Source organism: Vicugna pacos, chromosome 20 (genome assembly GCF_048564905.1).
Source record: "Vicugna pacos chromosome 20, VicPac4, whole genome shotgun sequence".
NCBI lineage: Eukaryota > Metazoa > Chordata > Mammalia > Artiodactyla > Camelidae > Vicugna > Vicugna pacos.
In genome coordinates, this window is record NC_133006.1 from 14,151 (window position 1) to 36,962 (window position 22,812).

General features: G+C 44.1%; 1 protein-coding gene across 1 annotated transcript in view; it reads left to right on the forward strand.

Moving 5' to 3' along the window:
• LOC140687540 (uncharacterized) overlaps positions 1 to 22,812 on the forward strand; it is a 46,011-nt gene that overhangs the window by 13,624 nt on the left and 9,575 nt on the right. The window contains exons 7-9 of the mRNA XM_072944658.1: positions 20,837 to 20,895; positions 21,128 to 21,245; positions 21,782 to 21,905. Coding sequence (XP_072800759.1) covers positions 20,837 to 20,895; positions 21,128 to 21,133 — 65 coding nt within the window. The 3' untranslated portion in view covers positions 21,134 to 21,245; positions 21,782 to 21,905. The remainder of the gene's footprint in view (positions 1 to 20,836; positions 20,896 to 21,127; positions 21,246 to 21,781; positions 21,906 to 22,812) is intronic.

Consider the following 22,812-nt stretch of genomic DNA (forward strand, 5'->3'; position numbering starts at 1 on the left):
TTGATGTGATTGTGATTCCACGTGGCACAGAAAAGACTCTTCAGAGATTTATTGCAGGGAGAGGGCAGGAAAGGGGCAGTATGTCACACTTTCTTGTGTGAGCACTGGAGCAAAGGCTTGGGTTTAAATACAGTGTCTGATGTGGCATCTCTCTAATCTTGCACAATGTGATAAACCTCTATCCCTAGTTTCTTAATGTGTCAAGTTGGGGTGGTAATGTTTTAAGGCTTTTGTGAAACATTATACACATAAGCCATTTGTGTCTCGGTAGATACAAGACCTGCTAGAGAGTCGGAATTTCTTTAAAAATACATATATATTGTCCACATCACTCTGTCTGTGTGTATTTTGAAGTTCCTGGAGGGTGAGGGTTGAGTGTAATGTCCATCGTGGGACAGGTGGCCCATGGGTCTGTGTGCCTCAGATTGCCCCCTCCTCCCCAGTCCTCTTCCTCTCAGTCCAGGATGAAGTTCCCTAGTAGATTTACACACAGGTCTTGTGGAAATGGCTTTTCATTTTATTGTTTCACCAAGGAGGGTTGCCATCATGATCTCTGTGGTCAGGTTTTGGTGACCTGAAGGCTATGCAATTGGGGATTTCTATTTTATAAAAAGAAAAAAAATTACAAATACAAAATTAGACCTAGGTTGGTGGCAGGGGCTTTTGAAAGTGGGGACCATTAGCTTTTTTAGCTTCAGGTGCAGTGGCCTCTGGCCACGAGGACACATCCTCATGCTCTGAATTTGGAGGGACCAGTGGGTTCAGTGGGAATATTTACTGAGTGCATCTCATGGGCTGCGCATTCTCTTATTTGTACTGTGTGTTCCTTATTTGAGATGGTGAGCTGATTTAAACTCAATAGCCTCTTTAAAATAATAGACTTTTTATTTTTAGATGTAATGTAGATTCCCATGTAGTTGTAAGAGATAATATGGAGAGGGCCTATGGACTCTTTGCCCAATTTTCTTTAATAGTTCCATCTTGCAAAGTTGGGGTACTATTCATTCGTGACTCACTAACCCTTTTAGGTTTGTGTTATTGCCCTCACTTCTATTTATGAATAAACTGGTGTTGAGAGAAGCACACAGGTCTGCCCAGGTCACCCACGTGGTTAGTGAAGATTTGGGTGGAACGTGGGCATGGCATTTCCAAGCAGTACCATTATGATGGTCTGTGGCAGGGAGCAGCATTCACTTTGCTTGTTTATTCATTCATTCAACAAACATTTATTGAATAAACTCTGTGGGTCAGATGCTTTCATAGGGTTATCTGATTCTTCAGCAGTATGGAGAATCAGGTAATGTTTTCTTTTTCTTTTTTTTTTTAATATGAGAAAAATATCTCTGAGAGGTTATAATCTCCCCAAAGGAAAAATAGCTCATAAATGAGGGATAGTACATTTGTACAGTTCCTTCTTCTTATGCAAATGGTACCCTAGGCATTTTACATTTGCAAACTTCCATAATCCAGATATATTCTTGTAAGGCAAGAAGTTTTTTTTTTAATTGAAGTATAGTCAAGTTTACAATGTTGTGTCAATTGCAAGGTGGTTTTTTTTTGAATTTTGAATGGAGAAAATATTTTTTGAGGGGGTTAATTAAGTTTATTTATTTGTTTCATTTTTCTAAAATGAGGTACTGAGGATTGAGCCTAGGTCCTTGAACATGCTAAGCACGTGCTCTACCACTGAACTGTACCCTCCTCCCCAAAGCAAGTTTTCTTACCCATTATTCTGCACCTTAGGAGTTCAAATAAATTGGCGTTGAAATCCAGATATTTTGATCCTACTATGGTTCTTTGCATTATATCCTGCTGAGGGGTGGGGAAGCAGTTCCTTTATTCATTCATTTATTCAGCAGTTTTGAGCACCGACTTTGCATCAGGGCCTGCCTAGGTGCTTGGAAACAGAAAACAAGAAATGATCCTTTTCTGCAGGGGATGGAAGCCTAGACCAAAAGCTGGGTAATGTGATCTGAGCTTCAGTAGCCATGTGCAGACGCTGAGGACAAACTTATCCCCGATTTGCTTGGACTTCCCTTGCCTTCTGGCTGGTGCACACCAGGTCGCCGCATCCCAGTGAGGCCCGCAGCCCACAGCACAGTATGTACATCGATTTACCCTCCCTTCTCGGCAGCGCCTGCAACATGAACGCCCCTGACTACATGCAGTGCGCTGAGGACCACCAGACTCTCCCGATTGTGGTCCAACCCGTGGGGATCATCTTAGAGAATTTCTTTTGCATCTATAATGGAATCTCCTTGGTGAGCCAGATCAGACCGTGCGGCTCCCAGTGGGCACTCTGTATCTACTATAGGTATCTCTATGCGCCCGAGAATGGATGGAGTGACTTCCAGACCCACCGCAATGTCATGGGCCTTGTCAACATTACTGACTGCCTCTTGGCCAAGACCTTCTAGAAGCTCCACGCACAGAGGAGCTGTATGGCACCACGCTCTATGACTCTCAGCTCTTTGTCTTTGTGCTGTATGGGGAGGTGGCCGAGCAGCCGCACACCGACGTGGCCTTCAATCTACGAGGACTGCAGGGTGGTGGAGAAGAGGATCGACGACTTCACTGAGTCACTCTTCATCTTGCCCAAGTCCAAGTGGCTGGATGGGGACCCCGAAAATTCTGGGGAGAAGACCCCCCTCCTCTACATCCTATTTGAGAAGGAGGACTTCGTGGGACTGGACACAGACAGCAGGCAAGTCAACCTGAAGGCCGGGCCACCCTGGCTGTGTGACAGATTGCTTCCCTACATCCAGAATGGGATCATCAAGGAGGAGGGCTTTCTTGTAGCCAAGGCGGGAAGGAGGTGTAGCCCGCCGGTTTTCAGACGTTTAAAACTAAATCCGCCTTTGTTTCAGAGAGATCCTTTTAGGGTTAGTGTGGACACTTACTCCCCTCTTTCAGCCAGGACACTTGGGGGGACCCCTGGAGTTGCTGTCCAATAGAGTAGCCACAGCTACTGTTGTTAGTAGTGCTGGGGAGGAGGCCGGTCTGAGCTGAGATGTGCTGTAGGTCAAATGCACATCAGACGCTGAAACTTGTCTAGTAAAAAGAATATAAACTATCTTGTTACTTTCTATATTGATTACACGTCAAAATGATAGTATTTTACATACAGTAGAATAAGTAAGGTCTGTTCTTAAAATCAGTTACTTGGTTTTTTTTGTTGTTGTTACATTTTAAACGTGGCAACTGAGAAACATTATTTACATGACTCTCATTTCATTCCTGTTGGACAGCCTGTCCTGGGACAGTTTCATCCCTTTGCTTATAAATGAGACTCTGAATCCCGAGACGCAGAACGAGGTGCTGGTTGAGCTCAGGGTGGAGCCGATGTCTCCTGCCTCCCAGGCCCAGCACCAGCACGGCTCAGGCCCTCTCCCCTGCCTGACAGCCACCATGCCAAGTTAGGGCATCAGAAACACTGCCAGGGGCTTCCGAATTAGCTCCTTACGCAGGGAAAGGCATGTCACGGTGTATGGGACACAGCAGGGAAAAATTCGTCCTCACTTTGTCCCTGTGATTAGGTCAAAGACCCCACTCTGCCTTGGAAGTGCAGATGATCTCTTCTGGGCTGCCTAACCCCTCACCCTCTACTATGTTTCCCTGTGTATCTTTCAAGCTGTCCCTCGGGCAGAAGAGGGTGAGACGTCTTTGCCGAGAGGTGGTCCCCCTTTACTGGGGAGAGTGAGGTGAGCTGTGTCCCCCCGGCCTACGGCCTCGGGCCTTGAGTCTGGAGAGCGCTCATGGCGGTCCCACAGGTGACGGTCGGAGGACATGGCACGTGCTGCCGGGCCCGCTGTGCAGGAGGGGCTCTGTGATTCTCTGTGATTCTAAGGTCAGATTCTACTTTCTTGTTGTTGGTAAGATGGAGGAGAAGATGCCAGAGAATTGATAAAAAGAAAATCCACACCAGTCCTGTGAATGACAGACACAGGGGATCCGTGTCCCACCTGCGTGTGGTGCCTGGCAGGCTCTGGAATAATTTTCACTTCCTCCCCGGACATTCCTCTATGGCTTAAGGAAGGGGAGAGGCATGTCGTGGCCATGATCTGTACTTGTCCTCACAGGGCCCTGTGATCTACATGCCCACACTACACTTCTGCTCCTTGGAGATGAGGTGTCAGGTTTAGGAAACTGGGCACTGCTGAGGGCATAGCTGCCAGAACCGTGCTACACCAAGGCTGGCTCCGTTCACCTCACCTGTCACCTCCTGTTGAGTCCTAAGGCGTCATTCAAGGTAGGTGCATCGGTGCAATGAAAGCAGGGACCTCCTTCACCCCCTGGACAGACTGGTGGGTGATCAGTGGAAGCCTGGAGCCCTGCCCCAGCCCCACGCCAGTGCCTCCTATTTTGTCATAGGAGGCACTGGTGACATTTTTGCTCAGCAACTGCTTGGCTCTGATTCTGCAGAGCCAACAGAGAATGCCAGCTTGTTTTTGCCTTTTGAAGTCTGCCCTTGGGATTTGGCGGAGTAGCTGGATGTGTGCTTAGCCCATAGTGGTTGACACTGTCACCATTGTTTACCCAGAACCTCGTGTACCAGGCATGGCTGCCGGCATCAAAATACAGCAGCACATTAAACCTCCCTCCTGGTGGGTCTGTCTGTTCTGGTACCATAAGGGCTCAGCCAGCATCTGAACGTCAGTGAGATAACGTGGCCAGTGAGCTCGGGTCAAGCACGTTCTCCTCCAGTGACTTTTACTCCATTGTTGCTTTTACTATTACACAGTCATTAATTTTTTAAACAATGCTTTGGTTCAGGAGCAGAACCTAATTCTCCCCTGTTCCTCTTGGTGGGAGTGAGTAAAGTTGTCCAGCTTGAAATGCGACCACATTTTGTAGCTCAAAAGCTGTCTACACGCATCTAGGTGAAGTTTTGGTTTGGGGCGCTGACCACGTTGGGGTCCCCCGGCAGCATCGCTCCCCTCAGGCCCCTGCCTTCCCTGGATCAGGAGGTGAGGGTGGGTCTCACCGTCCCCGCGTCCCTGTCCTCATCACACTCACGTAATTTCTTGTAAATGCTGTCAAAGTCATTTTTGTTCTCGTGTGTTTCTAATTTTGGCTGTTCCTCTATTCCTTTTTCTATTTTCCTTTATCCCTTATACCACCCCGTGAGCATGTTGTTCGGTCTGAAAATGTGGGCTGTGCACACCCTGCATTGGAATAGCCAGATCGCCCTCTGTGCCGTCTCCATCGCTATAAAAAGCAAAAACTTAACAGTTGCCATGATTCGTATATTATCCTAGTCATCTTATTTTCTACTTTTTTGGAATTTTTGCTATGTTAGCACATCACCCACTGGAGTTTGATATATGTTAAAGTCCTTGCTTTGAGGAACCTATTAGTTCGTCCTTATATTTGGTAACAAATGCTCTCTTACTAATTTTGTTTATTTGTTTTGAAGAAGTGAGATGCGAATTGATTTAGGCGGCTGCTGAGGGATGTTTTTCATGGAGTATTTAAACTTGGAAAGTCAAAATCTGCAGCACCTTGCTTGATTCTGGCTTTTACACAAACGTGCTCGGCACACGGTTCCTGGCTGTCGCTGTGTGACGTGCGTGACGGCGCTTCCTGGCCGGCGGTCACTGGTGAGGAAGTGGCCGGCTCGGGGGTGAGCAGCTGCAGGGGACGCTGTTGGAGGAAGCAGTCACCGGTTTTTTGTTTTTTGGTTTTTTTTTTTGCATTCACCTTCCCAGTGCCATTTACTTTACTTTGCATTCATAGAGGGGCAGGAGCGGGCCTAAAACCATGCCACTCTTTTGTTCCCTTTATGAGGCTGGTTTTTCTAAGTATCAGGAAAACATTGCCTTGTCCTAAGGAGCTGGTTCACTTGGATCTGGTGGACACAGGGACCCCTAAATGGGACCATAGCTTCCTCTCTGCTTCAGCCAGTGGGCATTCAGAGCCGGGTCTGTGGTTTGCCTCAGCAGCCGTGCAGGCCTCCCTGCACCGGCCTTTACTTTTACCCCTTTTTGGCAGTAAATAGCTGACTCTGTGTCTGTTGCAGCTGATGTCCACCACTGACGGCCGTGTGGTTATTTTGCGGTAGTGAGTCTCCAACACCCCTGTCAGCCGTGAAGGGACCTTGCATTCTCACACCGACCCTGGTTCATCTCACCCAGGGAAAGGGCTTGGCCACCACCGTCATGCTGGACATGAGGCCTTGTTTCTCCTTTCATGCTCTGGTCCAAATGTGGACACTTCATCCTTCACTGACTTGGTCTCGCTTGAGACAGTCCAGACTTTCTGAAAGAGTCCATCACATTCTGGGGGGGAACAGAACAGAAGTAAGGGTCGCAAGTAGGAATCTAGGCTGTCTGGGTTGGCAAATGCAGGCTGGGATCTGTGATGGCCGGTCTGTGCCCTGGAAACTGGCCTTTCCCGTGGCTCCCGAGAGAAAAGGGGTCAGAACGAGAACAGACTTGCCTGGGTTGCCACCATCCTCATCTGCTCACTGACAGGAGTGTCAGCTAACTAGGAGCTCCCCCAGACCTCGGGCCCTTCAAACCTCAGATCACGGGAGATCCTTGAGTCCCTTCTTCTGGTCCTTCTTTGTGAGAATCCAGTGCCTTCTGAGGTGACTGGCAGCAGGAGATGCCTCCCCCTCCAGGGAACTCCCTTCGGAGGACTGTGACTCAGTGCACCTTGCTGTGAGCTTGTGGGTTTCCATCGTACTCCCTGCAGAACCAGACTTGAGACTGGCTTAGCGACAGAAATAACAAGACTGATTCCAGGGCAGGGCCAGGTGGAGGGAACAGTGGAAATTGAATGTGACCTCAAACACCTAGGTGGGTGCTGGGGCTGTTACTAAAATGGGGAGCCTGGGAGGTACCTGCCAGGAATCGAAGTCTAGAGTAAATGGTGGACATAAGGCCTTTTTTTTTTTGACATATGGCATTTTTAAGATGCCATTTGTCATCCAAGTTAGGACTTCCAAGAGGCACTCGTGTCTATGAGCCTGGGGCTCAGGTGAAGGAGCTGGACTAGAGATACACATTGGGATTCGTCATTCTTAGCTGGTGTTCACAGCCGTGCAAGTGGATCAGCTCATCTCAAGAGGTGCAGACTGTGTCTGAGGGGGGGCAGGGCTGTGTCTGGTTTGGAGGAAAGCCCGGACCATGCAGCTTTGGTGTGTCAGACAGCGGCGTTTGTGATTTTCAGAGCAATGGCATTTATCCTTAAGGTTCTGGGGGGTGGGCAGGCCCACCCAGGAAGAAATCTGAAGAGAGGGTTTTGGCCACGTGTGCACGTCTTGGGACGATCCAGAGGCTGCAGGGTCCAGAAGGGGAAACTCCTCAGAAGCTGGAGTCGGAGTGGGGAGTTGGGAGAATGTAGTCACACTCTCCTGTGATGAAGGGAGGCAGGCCTAGGGAGTCCGCACCCTAGCGGACTCTCTTTCCCACGAACAAAAGGCAATCAGACAGAAGATTTGAGGTAAGAAGGGATGGGCGTTGGGAGAGGAGCCAACCTGGAGAACGGTGGTTGAACAATTCTTGAATAGTCTCCCTGAAACATAGAGTTAAAAAAACCCAGACTCTTAAGAATATTGATAGTGACTGGGGAGGAGGCAGTTGTTTTTCTGACCTCCTAAGGGTAAGGTATGTATCCGGGGATATACAGAAGAATCGGGCAGTCTGTTCCTGGGGCTTCACCCTTACCAGGGGGAACAGTGCAAGTTTAAAGGGGGAGAAGGGCAGCGGAGGGAAACTAGCCAGGCCCCGTGTCACGTACCAGTCGGCCGCCCTACTTGCGTGTTGCATTCACATCCATGCCTCCCAAGTGGGCGGTGGCAGCCCCGTTTTGAAGATTGGGAAGCCTCCTCAGAGGTTTAAGGAATTGGTTCATTTAGCAGCTAGTAAATGCTGTAGCAGGATTCCAGCAGGGCCTTGTCAGACTTCAAGGGCATGTTCTCTCTACTAATTCCGGTTGTACCTGAAATGGTGAAGTGAGTCAGTTTCGGAGCCTTTCAGAGAAAGTACGCTTTAAGTGCCTCAGGACTGTTGCACAAAGCTCAGTGTTCTTTCATGGTTCGGAACCACCGCAGTGCTTTTTGCCCCACAGATGTAAGGTCTTACTCCTTTGACGATGGCGTGGTTGTAAATGACATACAGGTGCAAAACCACACTTAGCAGCTTCTGAAGGGAAACTCTCCTGTTCTCCCTTGATCGGCTTTCTTCCACGGGATGTAACTGTGCTGCAGCTAAGGCCTGAGCTTTCCGTATAGAGTGAGGGTTTGATATCCAAATTTAGCATAAAACAGTCAGATGGAGAAAATCGAAGATGACAATATATTTTGGGGTTTCATTAGACAAGACATACTATCTGTTAATGGCTCATAAAGCTAATGAGATTGAGTACAGAACATTTCATTTCTTATTTTCTACTGAGAGCTGTCTTCCAACATAAGGTTCTCTGCTTTGGAACTTCAGCTCAGCCACTAGGGCGCCTGTCATTTTGTTGGTGTGATTGCATTTACACAGTGCATGTAATCTGGGCTTCCTTAGCCCCAAACACTCCAGTGCAGAATCATAGGCTGTAGCCATCACTTAGTTATACAAATACTTCTAAAACTATATGATACCAAAAAAATAAATAAATAAAAATAAAGAGAGAGAGGGAGATTGCCTTTATCAAAGTTCCTTTGGATTTTAACTGCAAAGTGTTGTTGAGCAGCTCTGGTTTCCTTTGGATATGAATATATACATTTCTTTGCATGTAACTTGGATTTCAGGCTTGAACACCAAGCTCTTGTTTTCCATGAGCCACAAAAATCATAGCCAAATGACACACGTATGAAACAGTTTATTCTTTTTATCTGAGACAGAATCCTTGAATTTGGGACTTGAGCTGCGACTTTCCTGTTTGCTCTTCCCACCCCTCTTGTCACCTCACTCCTTTTTCCCACGTGGCCTCCAAGAGGTCATGGTCTCATAGGAGCAGGTGGACAAATACCAGTTGGTCGCCAAGCAGTGCTGCTGTAGATGGAGCCAGCCAAGAGCTAAAGGACATCATCAGGGAGGACTTCCTGGAAGAAATTGGCTCTACATTCAGTTCTGAGGACAGAGTAAGAGTCAGCCAGGGGAAGGAATCAAGAGGGTGACTCAGGTGGCAGGAGCAGCCTGGGTAGAGGCCTGGAGGCTTGTGGGGTGAGGACTCGGGGAGACTGCCCTGTGTGGTCCAGGGTGGTGGGTGACCCTGCTTTGAAGGACACTGGAGAGGGCCTAGGGGTGGAGGGCTTTGGAGGAGCTTGGTTTTTACTAGAACTGACACAGAAGAGGCAGTGAAGGGTGTCAGCAGGAAGTGACCCTTAGGAGAGCAGCTCTGCCTGTCCTTTTGAGTCCCACCCCTTCATTCTTTTATTCACAACACACGCAATTCTGAGTGTCTAGGGGAGAGGGGGTGGACCCACAGTAGTAAGCAAAATGTACTTGCTTCTTGAGAGCTTAGCAGTGTCAGAAGTTGACTTAGATTAAAATGTTTTATTAACACAGCAGGGCACCTAATCCAAAGTGCGGAGGTTGGAGGGAAGGAAGACTTCCTTGACAAACAGTTAAAATGAGCCTGGAGGCTAGTGGGAAGTAGCAGCAGGTCACGGGGCCCCTGAGGTCACTGGGGACCTGGTACTGAGGTGAGGATGGACAAGCAGGGTCGGGGGTGGGGCTAGAACTCTACCAGGGAGCCTCTGATGGGTTTGAAGTGGGGGAGATGTAATCAAATTTGTGCTTTGGGAAGGCTGCCTTGGCTGTGTGTGTGTGTGTGTGTGTGTGTGTGTGTAGCGGGGAAGAGGGGGAGGGTGTCACCAACTGGGAGGGTCATTAGAAGACCATTCACAGGCTCGGAGGCCACCAGTGGGAGAGGGGCGTCGGGACTGCTTGGGGACCGCAGGGGCAGAGTGGATGCCGGGTTTCCTTGTGTGGAGGGCTTGTTAGCGGGGTCGCTCTAGCGACACCTTGTGGCTGGAAGTAAACAGATGGAGGCCGCCAGGTGGACTTACCTCTTCTCTCCTTCCCTGCCTTGTGTGATGATCTTAGCTCTGCCAACATATGGAACAGAAGAGCTAAGTTCCAGAGTAGCCCAGGACTTTGCTGGGCTCGTTCAAGTGAGAGCAGATAGGATTTAGGCTTGTGTTGAGATCTGTAAGTTAACTTAGCTAGAAACGTCCTGTCTTTTGGATTTTCATAGGGGTAGTAATTCTTGATAAAGATTGCTTTCTTGGTGAGAGGAAATTTAATACAACTGATGTCTTTCTCAAAAAATATCTTATCTTTTAAGAAATTTAATATTCAAAATAATAGGAATATTTTAAAATGATAAACTAAGGCTTTCGTGTAGTTTCTTTGGTTTCTGAGTTGATGTGTAGGTAGACCCTTTGCATTACATAATAGCACATCTTTGACAGTATTTAAAGAGCTGTTAGTGAGCGCCCCCAATTTGAAAGCATCATTAAAGCTTGCTCTGAAATAGTGAAGTCATATAGGTCTTGTTTGCAGAAGCCAGATATTTGGTTTATAATCTGCAGCATAGCTCCCTTTATAAAATAATAATAGATTCAAAATTAACAAAGTGGAAAATAATTGATTTTTTTTAAAAAATGAAACATAAACTTTCTTGTGCTATTGTTGCAACTGGAAATTTTGAAAAGAAAAATCCTATTGTAATATCATCTAAGTGAAATACATATATGTCTGTCACATTTGAATAGTAACTGCACAGTGGTTTTTGAAGTCAGGATCATTCCAGCTCAGATACTGGCAGTGATGGTGGCTGGTTTTCAATGGAAGAGCCTAAATTTGCTTTCTTAGCTTTATTCTTTTCTTTTCTTATATTTTCTTTTCTTTTCTTTTCTTCTGTTTTCTTTTCTTTTCTCTCTCTCTCTTTTTTTTTTTTTTGGGGGGGGTAGTGCGAGGGTTGAGTAGTGCTGTGCCAGCATGATTTGGGGGCAATTTGTGGGCAGATGTCGTGCAGCAGCAGTGAGATATTTCCATGCATTTTACTTTCCGGACATCACCAGGGAACATGTGTGGTTTGTGCCTGCAGGATGGGATGCTGCAGGACTCCCTGGTCCATCAATGTTATGTCTTGGAGCTGCTCCGGTCAGTGAATGATTTTCTGTGGCTTGGAGCTAATGTGGTCTGATGCAGATGATCAGATGTGTAACTAAAGTACTGTTACTTGAAATAAGAGAAAAGCTAGCAAAAATGTCTCTAAAATACAGGATGAGGGAGGAGAATTGGCTGAGCTGCTTGCAGTGGGGATATTCTTAGGTGACTCCCTCACTGTGTCTCCTGTCACTATCCCCCACAGCCCTGCATGGCAGTCCTACTGAAGCAACCATTCACTTTCTCAGAAACGCGCTGAATTTCCTTGTGCCTCTGATTGTTCACTTTTTTTTTTGAAAGCACATCTTGCCCTTTGCTTAAATGCCATCCCTGCTAGCCACCACTTACACTCATTCTTCTGGACCTCATCCATATATAGCTGCTGAATGAAAGAACAAAATGTAGTATCTCCATTTAGTGGAATATTATTCAGACATAAGAGTGAATAAAAAAGAAAAAATAAATAAAGGGGAATATGAAAAAAGCCATCTGCTCTGGGTAGTCCACCCTGACTGCTCAACCCGGACTTTTCCCTTTGAAACCCCATCCCTTATACCCCACTCTACTATTTTTGATAGTATTTACCACCTTCTAATAAAGTTTAACATTTTCAAAAAAAAAGAGACATGCTGATACCACTTCAACATGGGAAAGCCTTGATAACAGCACGTTAACTGAAAGGAACCAGACACAAACAGCCACATATTGTTGATTTCAGTGATCTTAGAAATGCCCAGAATTGGCTCATGCAGTGGCAGAGAGCAGATGATGGTTGCAAGGGGCTGGGTGGAGGGGGGTTGTGGAGTGACTGCTAGTGACAGGGGTGTTCTATTGGGGTGATGAAGTGTTCTGGAAATAGATGGTGGTGAGGGCTGCACAACCGTGAGTGTGCAGAAGACTGCTGAGCGCTGTCTCTGGGAGTGCTTGTTGTTGGGGCGGCTTTATTTTGTTCTCATCCTGTAATGTGAAGGGTCATCTTGTGCTGAGACCATTCAACTCCTGTGAGTGGTAAGGCTAAGAGACTTTGCAGAGTCATGTTTCTTTTTTCCCCCTTGCTGAGTGTAGGCAAAAATGGTTTAAGCCTGAGAAAGTGCTCCATATGCAGAAATGTCTTTCAGTTTTGGCTGGTGTAAAAATCTTGTGAGCTTTTTAATCATTTAGGACAGTCTGTAGGGGGAAACAGCCTGTGAAGCCTGGGTGAGACTTGGAAGAGCCGCGCTACCCTCCCAGACACGGGTGGGGATTTCACCCCCATTCAGGCAGTGAAGGGCCAAGACCCGTGAGAGGAGTTGACAGTCATGAATATTTATGTGTATCCGCTGCTTCATCTTGGATATTAATTTCTAGCTGAGTCATTTTGTGGCGGCAGCCTCATCCTACATCAGGAATTTATAGTATCTGCTCTTTGAGGTGAAGAGCTGACAGACTTGATTATTTAACAGTCTATCTTGTATTGATATCTCAGATTCCTTTGTCAATCGCAAAACAGCAGAAATACAGACGTCCTTTAATGCCGATGTGATCTGGAGCAGGTTTAGTTTCTGTACCTCAGTGACCTTATCTGCGTGTGGGGAAGATGATAACAGTGCTTCCCTCAGAGGGGCTGGTGAGAGGAGACTGAGAAGCATAAATGGAAGACTTACACGAGATGCTCATGAATGACAAAATTTAGTGCTCTCAGCCTGGTGAGGCCTCAGGGGCAGAGATGTCAGAACAGAGCAGTCCTAGCCAGAGTTCGATCCGCATTGTCAGGTTTTATGATCACTATCACCACTGTGGGTTATCAGGTAGTTTTAAGACTTGGTAATATGAATTCATGAATAATGTTAAAGACTAGACAACTCAGATCCGGTTTACATAGTTCTCAAGATTTCCTGTGAGAAATGGATATTTTTTCCCCATCTTAAATCTGAGTGGATTCTCTAAAAAAATTCTGTAGTCCTCCATCTTTTTCCTTTAATTCTCCTTTTTTTTAAATAAAAGTTTTTAAATGGAGTTACTGGGGACTGAACTGAGGGCCTCATGCGTGCTGAGCACATACTCTCTCAACTGAGGTATACTCTCCCCCATAATTTTTTTAAACTTTACTTTCTTAGTATTCAGAGGTTAGAGGCCTCTAATTCTTTTTTTGGAGACTTGTCCATAAACCGGTAAATCTAAAATTAATGGACAAAATTTGGTTTATTAAAAAAATCATTAGAACTTTTATCAATCCATTCAAAAGGAAATGCTTATTGAGTTAAAATGTTTCTCCTTTATGGTGATTTCTAATTTTTGGTCTAGCTTAACTTATTAAAAGTAATCCTCATCATCATAATGACCAAGCTTGCTGTGAGTGGACACCTACCAAAGGCTAAACTGTTTTTCTCATGTTTTACTTCAAAGCAGGTGTTTGACGGTAGGTATCAATGTCTCCTTTTTGCAGCTGAGGGATTGAGAGGTGGGCAGCTTGTCCCAAATCAAACGCAGCTGGCGGTGCCTAGCTCGGTGCTGGAACCCAGGCTGCACAGGATGCATTCTCAATTTCTCCTCTGATCAGCCTCCCGTTGAGTGGTTTCCCGAACTCCTGTGAGTCCATAAATGACCGATTTTGGCGATCTCAGCCTGATGAGGCCTTCAAAGGAGAGACACCAGTGAGAATGTGAGACAGAGCGGCATAAATTAAAATTGTACATTTTCACAAATGTTGCATTCTCAGGTAATGACTTAAATAGTTTATGTTTTCTTTATATTAGTGCTATGTAAGCACTAAAAACAAAACATTAAAAATGATTATAGTGCAAAATAGGAGTGGGCTTTGAAAGTCCAATCATTGCTAATGATGTTGCTTGTTTTTCTCTAGTGGTGTTTATTGACAGAATAATTTACAATGACTGAATTTGTTTTATGTATGTAGTCTTAGTATGGAGGAAAAGTTTGTCAGTGCATATTGAAAGTAAAATCTTTACTCTTTTCTTTCCTGATGATAAATATGTACGTTGTTTCCATGGCTTAAGTATATTTCCTCATTTGTGAAATTTGAGTGATGCCGTTTACCATGTCTGACTGTGAGAGGTAGACGCCTTGTATACAAAGCATCCAAGAGCTGCTTAGTAAAAATGTGCTGTCACAATGACAGATAGTTTAGAAGGATCAACTGTGAATACTAAAGAGGGTGGCTTGTTTCTGATGCATATTCAATATGGATATATATGAATATGGCTTAAAGTAACAAGGATTCAGGGTTTTGTGTGTGTGTGTGCGTGCAGTATGAAGTTTTAATGAAATCTGTATCATTCTATTGAGACAGGGACTAGTTAAATTGACTTAAGCAGACGACCTTGAAGATTATTTACACAGAATGTGTATTGTTACAACTCAGTGTTCATGCTGCCGTGTAACTATACACTCAGACATTTAAATTCGTAGGACTCTGACCAGAAGCATTAAGTTTAGAAAAATCCACATTGATCATTTTCAGGGAATAAGCTTCTCTCTTTTGTGATTAAAGAAAATTTTGATTTATTTTTCTGCACTCTTAATAGGTTTTAAAATATCAAAACATTGATTTGACATGTCAGCTTTTTTAATAGAAAAAAGCTCATGCTGTTTTAATATGTAAATAAATGTTTTTGTATTTCAATACACTTCTATGATTTCCTGGCTCTTTGAGAAGTATTTTGCAAGATACTTAGATTACCTCCTGTTGGAAAAATACAGACATGACTTTTATGAATATAGGCCTAGTACAGGTCTGTTGGTTTTTGCTACAGTGCAAGACATGAGGACTAGGAGAGCAGTATGTGCTACATAAGCTTTTAGTTATCTGATTCTTGTTTCTGATCCACAGGCAATTTTTGTGTTGCACCTTTCCAGGCAACCAGGAAGGCCTTTTAAGCCATAGGTGGCGCTGTTACACCTTCTTACAGTCTTAACTTTCCTGTTTGTAAAGGAAGTCTTAAACAACGTTTTTTTTTTTTTTTGATTCCTTTGCTTAGTGCTTCAGGGTAGCACAATGTCCATTATGTCTGACTACCTGGAACTATTATTCTGCTTATGTCTTAGTTTTATTCTATCATCTCGCTGTGAACATTTCAGACTTCCTGTGCAAACAGTTGCAACATCGGACTTTTCTTGCAGTGTTAGAAACCAGTGAGCCGGGATTTTATAAAAGAGCTAGAAGCGGCCTCTGGAGCACCTTAAAGCTGAAAAGTGTACTGAGTTCCCTAAGTATTATCCCCACCGCTGTGTGTCAATGGGTGGTAGGAGATTTGGTACATATACAAAGGGGTGTGGTGTTTTGACTTGGGTTTGCGTGCACGCGCTGCCACTGAGCTACGTGATCCTGAGTCAGTTCTTTCTGAGTTTTTCCCTCGTCTGTGAGATGGGGACACTCATTTCTGCTTTGTAGAATTGTGAGAATTAGAAATTATGTAAAGTGTTTAGCACAGTGTGTATGACAAGAGGGCTCATAATCTTAACTGCTGTTTGGTGTGAAGCCATCATTTGATAGTCTTTGGCAATTACTGAGAAACAGGAAAATAAGAAAAGCTGGTTTTATGATGAAAGATATTTGAGGAGGTTCCATAGTTCCTATACACATAATTTAGCATCAGCAGAGTCAGGACAGTTACACAGTCGCCCTGAACCAATGTTAAGCCACAGAATTTTTGTTACTTCATATATGTTGGGGCTTAAGGGGACCCAATACTTATACACATGTTGTGTCCAGCAGCCAACTGAGAGATGACAAAGAAGAACAGGCAGGCGATAAATGTCTCCTTTATTACTGATGAAGCCACGTTCTCCATGAAATTCAGGGCTGTGGGAGAGTGAGTGTCATGACACTATGTCCCAGAATTAGAGACTTATGCAGTCCCAGGTAACTCTGGTCCACAGCGAGCATTCCCTTGAGAGATTCTGACCCATAATGCACAGGACTGTCTTGCCATGGAACTGAGCATCCTGGCTGCTTCCTAAGGGTGGCCAACACTGGAGGGGAAGGAAAGCTTTCATATGCCCTGCTTGTCTCCCCGGACTCACACCTCAATCTGTTAGTGTGAGGAGGGCTAGCCGTGGGCCAGTGGTCAGGAGTGTGAAGGGAGAAGCAGTCTCCCATGGACCAGAGGAGTGGGGAGGAGGGAATCCCCCCTCAGTTTAAACAGGTGGTGGCTTGAAACAGAAGGGTGCTCCTCAAGAGTTTATAAGAGGGGAAATAAGGATTTCCTTTGGGACTCAGAATAGTCATGAAACACAGAAGATGATTAGATGGGAGACTTGTAAATCACTTTCTTATTAAATTGAAATTTGTTGGGCACCAAAAATGTGCTACATTCTTTTCTGAGAGTTTTACAGAAATGAATCCTCCAATTTTCACAACAAGTGAGTAAGAAAGATTTGATTGTTATCCCAGGTTTACAGTGTGGAAATTGAGGCACACAGAGGGTAAGTAATTTGGCCAAGGTAACAGAGCTAGTAAGTGGCAGAGCTGGGATTTAAATCCTGGCTATCTGGTTTCCAGGCTCCCAGGGATGGGCTTTGGGTGTTTACAGGTATCTGCATCCCTGGATCTCTGTACCTCTGCATCAGTTAGACCAGAAAGGACAGGGAAAGTGGAGTTATACAGGTGCTCACAGTCGTGTCTCAGCCACTGTCCATGGAGTGTGCCCCGTGATTGGCATTAATTGTTTTCCAGGCAGTAGATCTGTTCTTATAACAGAAATTTAGTCCATTGAGTTAATCTAGAAACCCTTCCTGCTCTGCTTCTGTCCACGCTTGCCATGTGACTGCCTGCCCGAGATTGGGCCGTGGAGGAGAATCTGTACTCATGGTTGAACTCTGATATTTCAATCTGGTTTGTAGTTTCACATCTCCTGTTACATTAATAAATTAAATTTCTGGTTTTCTTGCATCAGTGTGTCATAAGTTTGCTTAATGTGAAACCAGTCCATGGGAGCCCAGGGGTGCTGACGGTATAATTTCTGAGCATGTGGCATTTCTACCCGTGCAGAAATGGCTGGAGGATGTCCACCTTCCTCACTGATTTCTCCCAGCAGCAGGGTCCTCTCCCACCCCCGGATGTGAGGATGGGATCTCTCTGAGTAGGCCATTCAGAGGCCGAGTCCACCAATCCGAAAATGATGAAGTACCTGGAAGTGGGTTTAATAGAAGACAAGGGCTTCCAGGTTGTCAGATGTGCTGTTCGAGTCCATTTGGTGAAAAGCTGTCCACTGTCTGTGGTTGAGCTGCTTCTTTGCTGTTTAAAAGTCTGTATTACATGAAGGGATTTTAAAAAGCAGAAAGGTGTGATTTCAGGTGGTACATCCGCACCGGTGAGTAGTGCTGGATGACCGCCTGTGTGAGGAATAGACAGAGTCTTACAAACTTCATAAAACAGCTTTTAAAGCTCTTCCATCTGAGTGCACTTCGTATGGGGTCCAGTTCATGACTGGTCGCGCTGAGAGGGCACGTAACTGATGATGGCAGAAAGGACACGGAGGCATCAAAAAGGTCCCAGACATGTTCTGTGTTTAGAGGATGGGGCACAGAGTAACATATTTGAGCTGGTTTTTCATTGAACACTTTTGAGTATTTTCTAGGACTCCCCAATCCCCCATGGTTCCATGCAGCTGGGTGTCCCCTCAGTGCAGCTCTGTCAGCGCTTGCCCTGGGCTGACGCGGTGTCACGGGGAGCAGGACGGTCAGTGTCCCCGGCTCCTCCGAGCTCCGTCTCCTCATCCGCAGAGCCGGGTTTCTCATCCGTGTCTACTTAGTAGGATTGCTGAGAATCACACGTGATGGTTGTCAGGTGTGACTTTTGGTTGTCTCTGTGATTGGCGTATAGTCAATATTTGATAGAAACACTTGTTTTTTATTATAATTGTGGCTCCTAGATTGCAGTGGTTTTTAGTCTGCATTTATTTTTTTATATAAATTTATCCTTATTTTTAAGTAAGCACTTGTATTTATTTATTTTCATGAAGGTACAGGGGATTGAAGCCAGGAACATGTGCGTGCACAAAAGGTGCTCTACAATGGAGTAATACCCACCCTCCTTGTCTGCACTTAAAAATAAATATTTCAATACACAAAATATTTCTTAAACACCATCATGGGTCCTATTTTCTGCATAGACAATTGAATACATATGCCATCTCAATAAGAATAAATGTCATGGGGACATACCTTTCTAAATCTGTTTACGTGTTTTAAAACGATCATAGCTAGTGAAAAACACGAGTCTTGGATCCACTACTTCTTAGGGTCTGCTTTGCCATCATGGGGAATTACATTCTACAGAGAAGGCTTATTGGATCTCATTGATATTTGGATGATTTTGCAATGTTCAAGGCTTTCAAAAGCTGACCGTTTTGTATTTTAAACTAACTACAAAGTTATCTTCTAGAAGTTGTAAGTCCTTAGCTTGTGAAGTGCCCAGTAATTCAGTTTGTATATGTCTGTGTCTCTGTGAACGTGTATGTGTGTGATTTCAGGAATATAGCAATAAGTTCCATATAGCCTTCTGAAATCTTTCTCCTCCAGTTCAAGGTGTAGGTATATATTTACACAAATAAATTGATACTCTTTTGTGATTTGGCATATTGGTGGGAATAAGAGGTTCTCATAATTGTTTCAGAAGGGTTGGGGAGCATGAGCTTAGAAAATGGGAGGAGATAGAGGCAGGGAGGTTCTTTAAACTTTGTGCAAGATGAGAAACAGTAGCTTTTCTTTTTTCTTCTAAAGCAAACTGGCACTGAATTGTAACATACTAATACTCAGAATTGCTTTTCTGATCAGAGACAAGTGCCTCAGATTTTTCAAGGCAACATGAATGATGAAATGTGTTTTAGCAGTTATCTTTAAAAGTAGTTTTATTTTTCAAGTATAAGTCTATAGACTGTTCTTTTTTTCCCAGCTGCACAAGAATTTCTCATTGACCCAGGTACGTGATCAATGTGTTTAGTTTCTTTGGGTTATTTATTTTTTTTAAGTGCTTGATTCATTCTGGTGTGAATGAATGTTTAAAATTTCTGGATTTTGATCTTTAAAACTTGCTGATTTATCAGAACTGCAAAAAACCTGATGTTTGTTCCTTGTTTGGTGGGGCAACCTATTGATTTATGTTGTCTGTTATAGAGGGAAATTCTTCCTCTAGCCTGTAGATAATTAAGTGAATGGTTTGCAGTGTGCCTTAAAAATTATTTGAATGCATTGAGCATGTTTGTCCAGTGAATTTTGGATTGAGTCATAATAATGACTTTGCTTTGATTCTGTGGCTTTTGTCCTCTCCACAAGAATTTGAATTCTCTGTTGCATTTTGTATTCGTGTTCTTAACAGGGGAAGGAATTTTGCATTTTTTACAGAGGTGGGTTTTCCTATCCCCTCTGAATTCCTTCTGTAATTGATACAGCGAAAATCTGTTATTGCAGTGCTTAATTATTTCATAAAAAATTTTTTGGCTTAATCAGAAACAATGACAAAGAATGATAATAAAAAATACTAAAACCTTCCTTCCTTTGAAGAATAGAAATGAGGTGGTCAGGCTCACGCATGCTTTGTACCTGACACACTTACTCTCATGTCATTGTGTATCATGAGTCGGAGATGGAGTTGCTTCAGGTTTATAGATTTTTGTTTTAACATTTGTGTTGAATTCATTCTCTAGGCCTGATGATTCCTGTTGCCTTTGTGGAAAGTGTAGATGAAGGGAAACAAATGCTTTGTTTTGTTTTCAGGAGGCCTGAGATGCTGATGAGAAAAGAGTAGAGGGTGGGCTGAGGAAAATAGTGATAGACCCTAACCTCCAGGCTGAAATTGATGAACAAAGAAATCAATTAAGTGTATCGGTATTTGACTAATAGAAGTCAGACAGCCCAGACTGTCTAGTTATGCCCAAAGGAAAGTACTGAATTCACCTGCAGAATTAGGTGCTTTACCATGTAGAAGCAGCTTACAGCAATCAGAAAAATCAGTGATGAGATATAAAAAGAATATAATATCTTTTATTTCTGAAACTGTTCTACATTAAGTTGTGTAGAGCTAAAATTAAGTTTCAAGCACCAGGAGTTAAGAGTTTAGGTGGTTCTGTGGGATCGTTATTCAGGGATGTGTCTAGACCCTGCTGGAGTGGCCGAAGCTGGCAGGAAAAGATCCAGAGCCAGGATTTGTCATCCTAGGATGTCCTCCATAATGGTTCCATGTGGGAGCCCATGATTGAGTTAACAAGTTGTAACACATCCCAGCCGCCTGTCAACTTTAAGAAAAAAAATGTGCTTATTAACTGCTTTAAAGCAAACACCTGTGCATCCTCACTCCTGTCTCCTTGCCATAAAAAGCAGAGACAATGCCTTGCTTGCATATTTGAGGTTATAGATAGCACACTGCTTATTGCAGAGCAATGACCCAGGCCCTCAGCTATAAACGCCAGGCCTGCGTGGTGTTAGATAGTCTATTATCCCCAAAACAGGGACCAGGCTGGTCTGGTGGTCTGCTTTGTAATGAACATGTCTAAAAAATATATCTTGTTCCCCTCAGCCCATGACTTCCCTAAAGGTAAACTAAGCCTTAGTACTCATGGTGGAGTCTACAATCTCTGTCTCATCCCTTCTTTCCCCAAGTTCCTGCCTACTATCTCACAACTGTTATTGACTTTTTACTTTGATTATACACAATAAATATGGGAGCATTTGAGAGACTCGTGGATTTGGCTCCCTAATCCCTCTCGCTTTCTTTCCTTTTTCCGCAGTCTTGAGAAATTCATTCCGTGTCGGTAAGACTTCCGCCAGCCAGAACCCACAGTTCCAGGTGAGAAGGATGCAGGCTTTATCCCTCCTACCCGAGGGAGAGAGAGGAGATAATTGAGATATGCTCCCCTGTGGTCCCTTCCTGCCCCAGGGCCACTCCAGTTCACCTGCAGCCTTCTGGCCTCTGCTCACAGGGCCTCTGTCCCAGGATTGACCGCAGCCTTTTATTCCCTTGTCAACATTCCCTGTGCCTTTCAGAGGTTGCTCTCTTCTCTGCAATTCAACCCTGGCAGATGTGATGGTGGTCAGCGTGCTGATGGGCAGTTACTTGGGGACTCCCAGGAGCCATGCTGATTCTCCTGAGTCATTCGGGGTTACAGAACTGTCAAGCACTGCAGGAAGCCCATTCACGTGAGTTCAACACAGCATTACATCACTTTCATTTTATTTTTGAATTTTCAGTGGAGAAATTATTTGTAGCACACTGTTCCAGATTTTAGGCCGCCTGCTTTCCTCACCACCATTTCCTTGTTGGCTCTGGTGCTTGTTTTAAGAACCAGGTTTCTTCTCTGGTCATTTGTAGCAGCTGGGCTTGCCGAATCCTTGATTTGCATTTGAAGCAGAATGCTTCTTCGTGATGTCAAACTGATTTTCCTTGTCATGTCTGAATATTTCTTGTACACTCAGCAACAGTTTCAAGTGAAATGCTCTTGTCCAATTTCGGTTAACTAATATTTGCTGATCTCCTGCTTTCATGCTGAGGGCAGTTTCTTCTTCCTGTAATAAATGTTAGCAATTTGCATTTACTATGGAAGGTACTAATCCGAGGTGCTTTTGTTCTTAACAGTTTTACTACAAATCACCCATTAAAATGTACAGCGGATTTTACTCTATGCCCAGAAATGTGCATCCCAGTCAATCTTAGAATATTTTCTTCCCCCCAACAGGAAACCCAGTACGCATAAGCAGACATTATCAACTTCCCCATCCTCCCCAAGCCCCAGGGAGCCACTCTTCTGTCTCTGTGGATTTGCCTGTGCTGAACATTTCATGCAAATCGAGTCACTTCATGTAAGTGGAACCGTCTATTTTGACTGACTTCTTTCACACTGAGTAACGTTTTCAATGTTTGTCCATGTTGTGGCCTGAGTCAGTACTCTATGCTTTGCTATTGTTGAATAATATTTCACTGTATGGCTGGGCCCCTTTGTTTACCCATTCATCACGTGATAGTCATTTGGGTTGTTTCTGTTTTTTTGGCTCTGAAAATTAATGGCGAAAAGTAATGGTGAATATTCCTGTAGGAGTTTTTATGTTAACATTTGTTTTCAGTTCTCTTACTTGTGTGCCCAAGAAGCAGAATTGCTGGATCATTCAGAAGCCAAATGTTCAACTCTCTGAGGACGTGCCAGGATGTTTTCCAAAGTGGTCACGCTGTGTTACATCCTCACCAGCAATGGCTGCGGGCTCTGCTTCCTCTGTGTCCTCATTAGTGCTTGTTAATCTTTTTTTGATTTTAACCTATTGTAGTGAATGTGAAGCGGTTTCTCCTAGTTGTTTTGACTTGATTTCCTTTAGAGCTAATGTTATTGAACACCGTTTCATTGTGCTTATTGGCCATTTGTATATTTTCCTTGAAAAATATCTTTTCAGATTCTTTTTTCATTTTTTAATTGAGTTGCCTTTTTATCGTTGAGCTGTGGAATTTTTTTTTTGATACACAAATTCCTTATCAGATAAATGATTTGAAAAAATTTTCTCCTGAGTGTTGTTTTTTCATTTTCTGGATGGTGTCTTTTGAAGCAAAGTTTTAAAGTTTAATGAACTCCAATTTATCTCTGTTTTCATTTTTCCTTGTGCTTTTGGGGTAATATTTAATATCTGATGTATTTTATTAAAGCTTGTATATATAAAATAACTTAATTCTTAGGACCGTTCTAGGAGATGGGTGCGGTTGTTGTCCCCAGTCTATGCATCG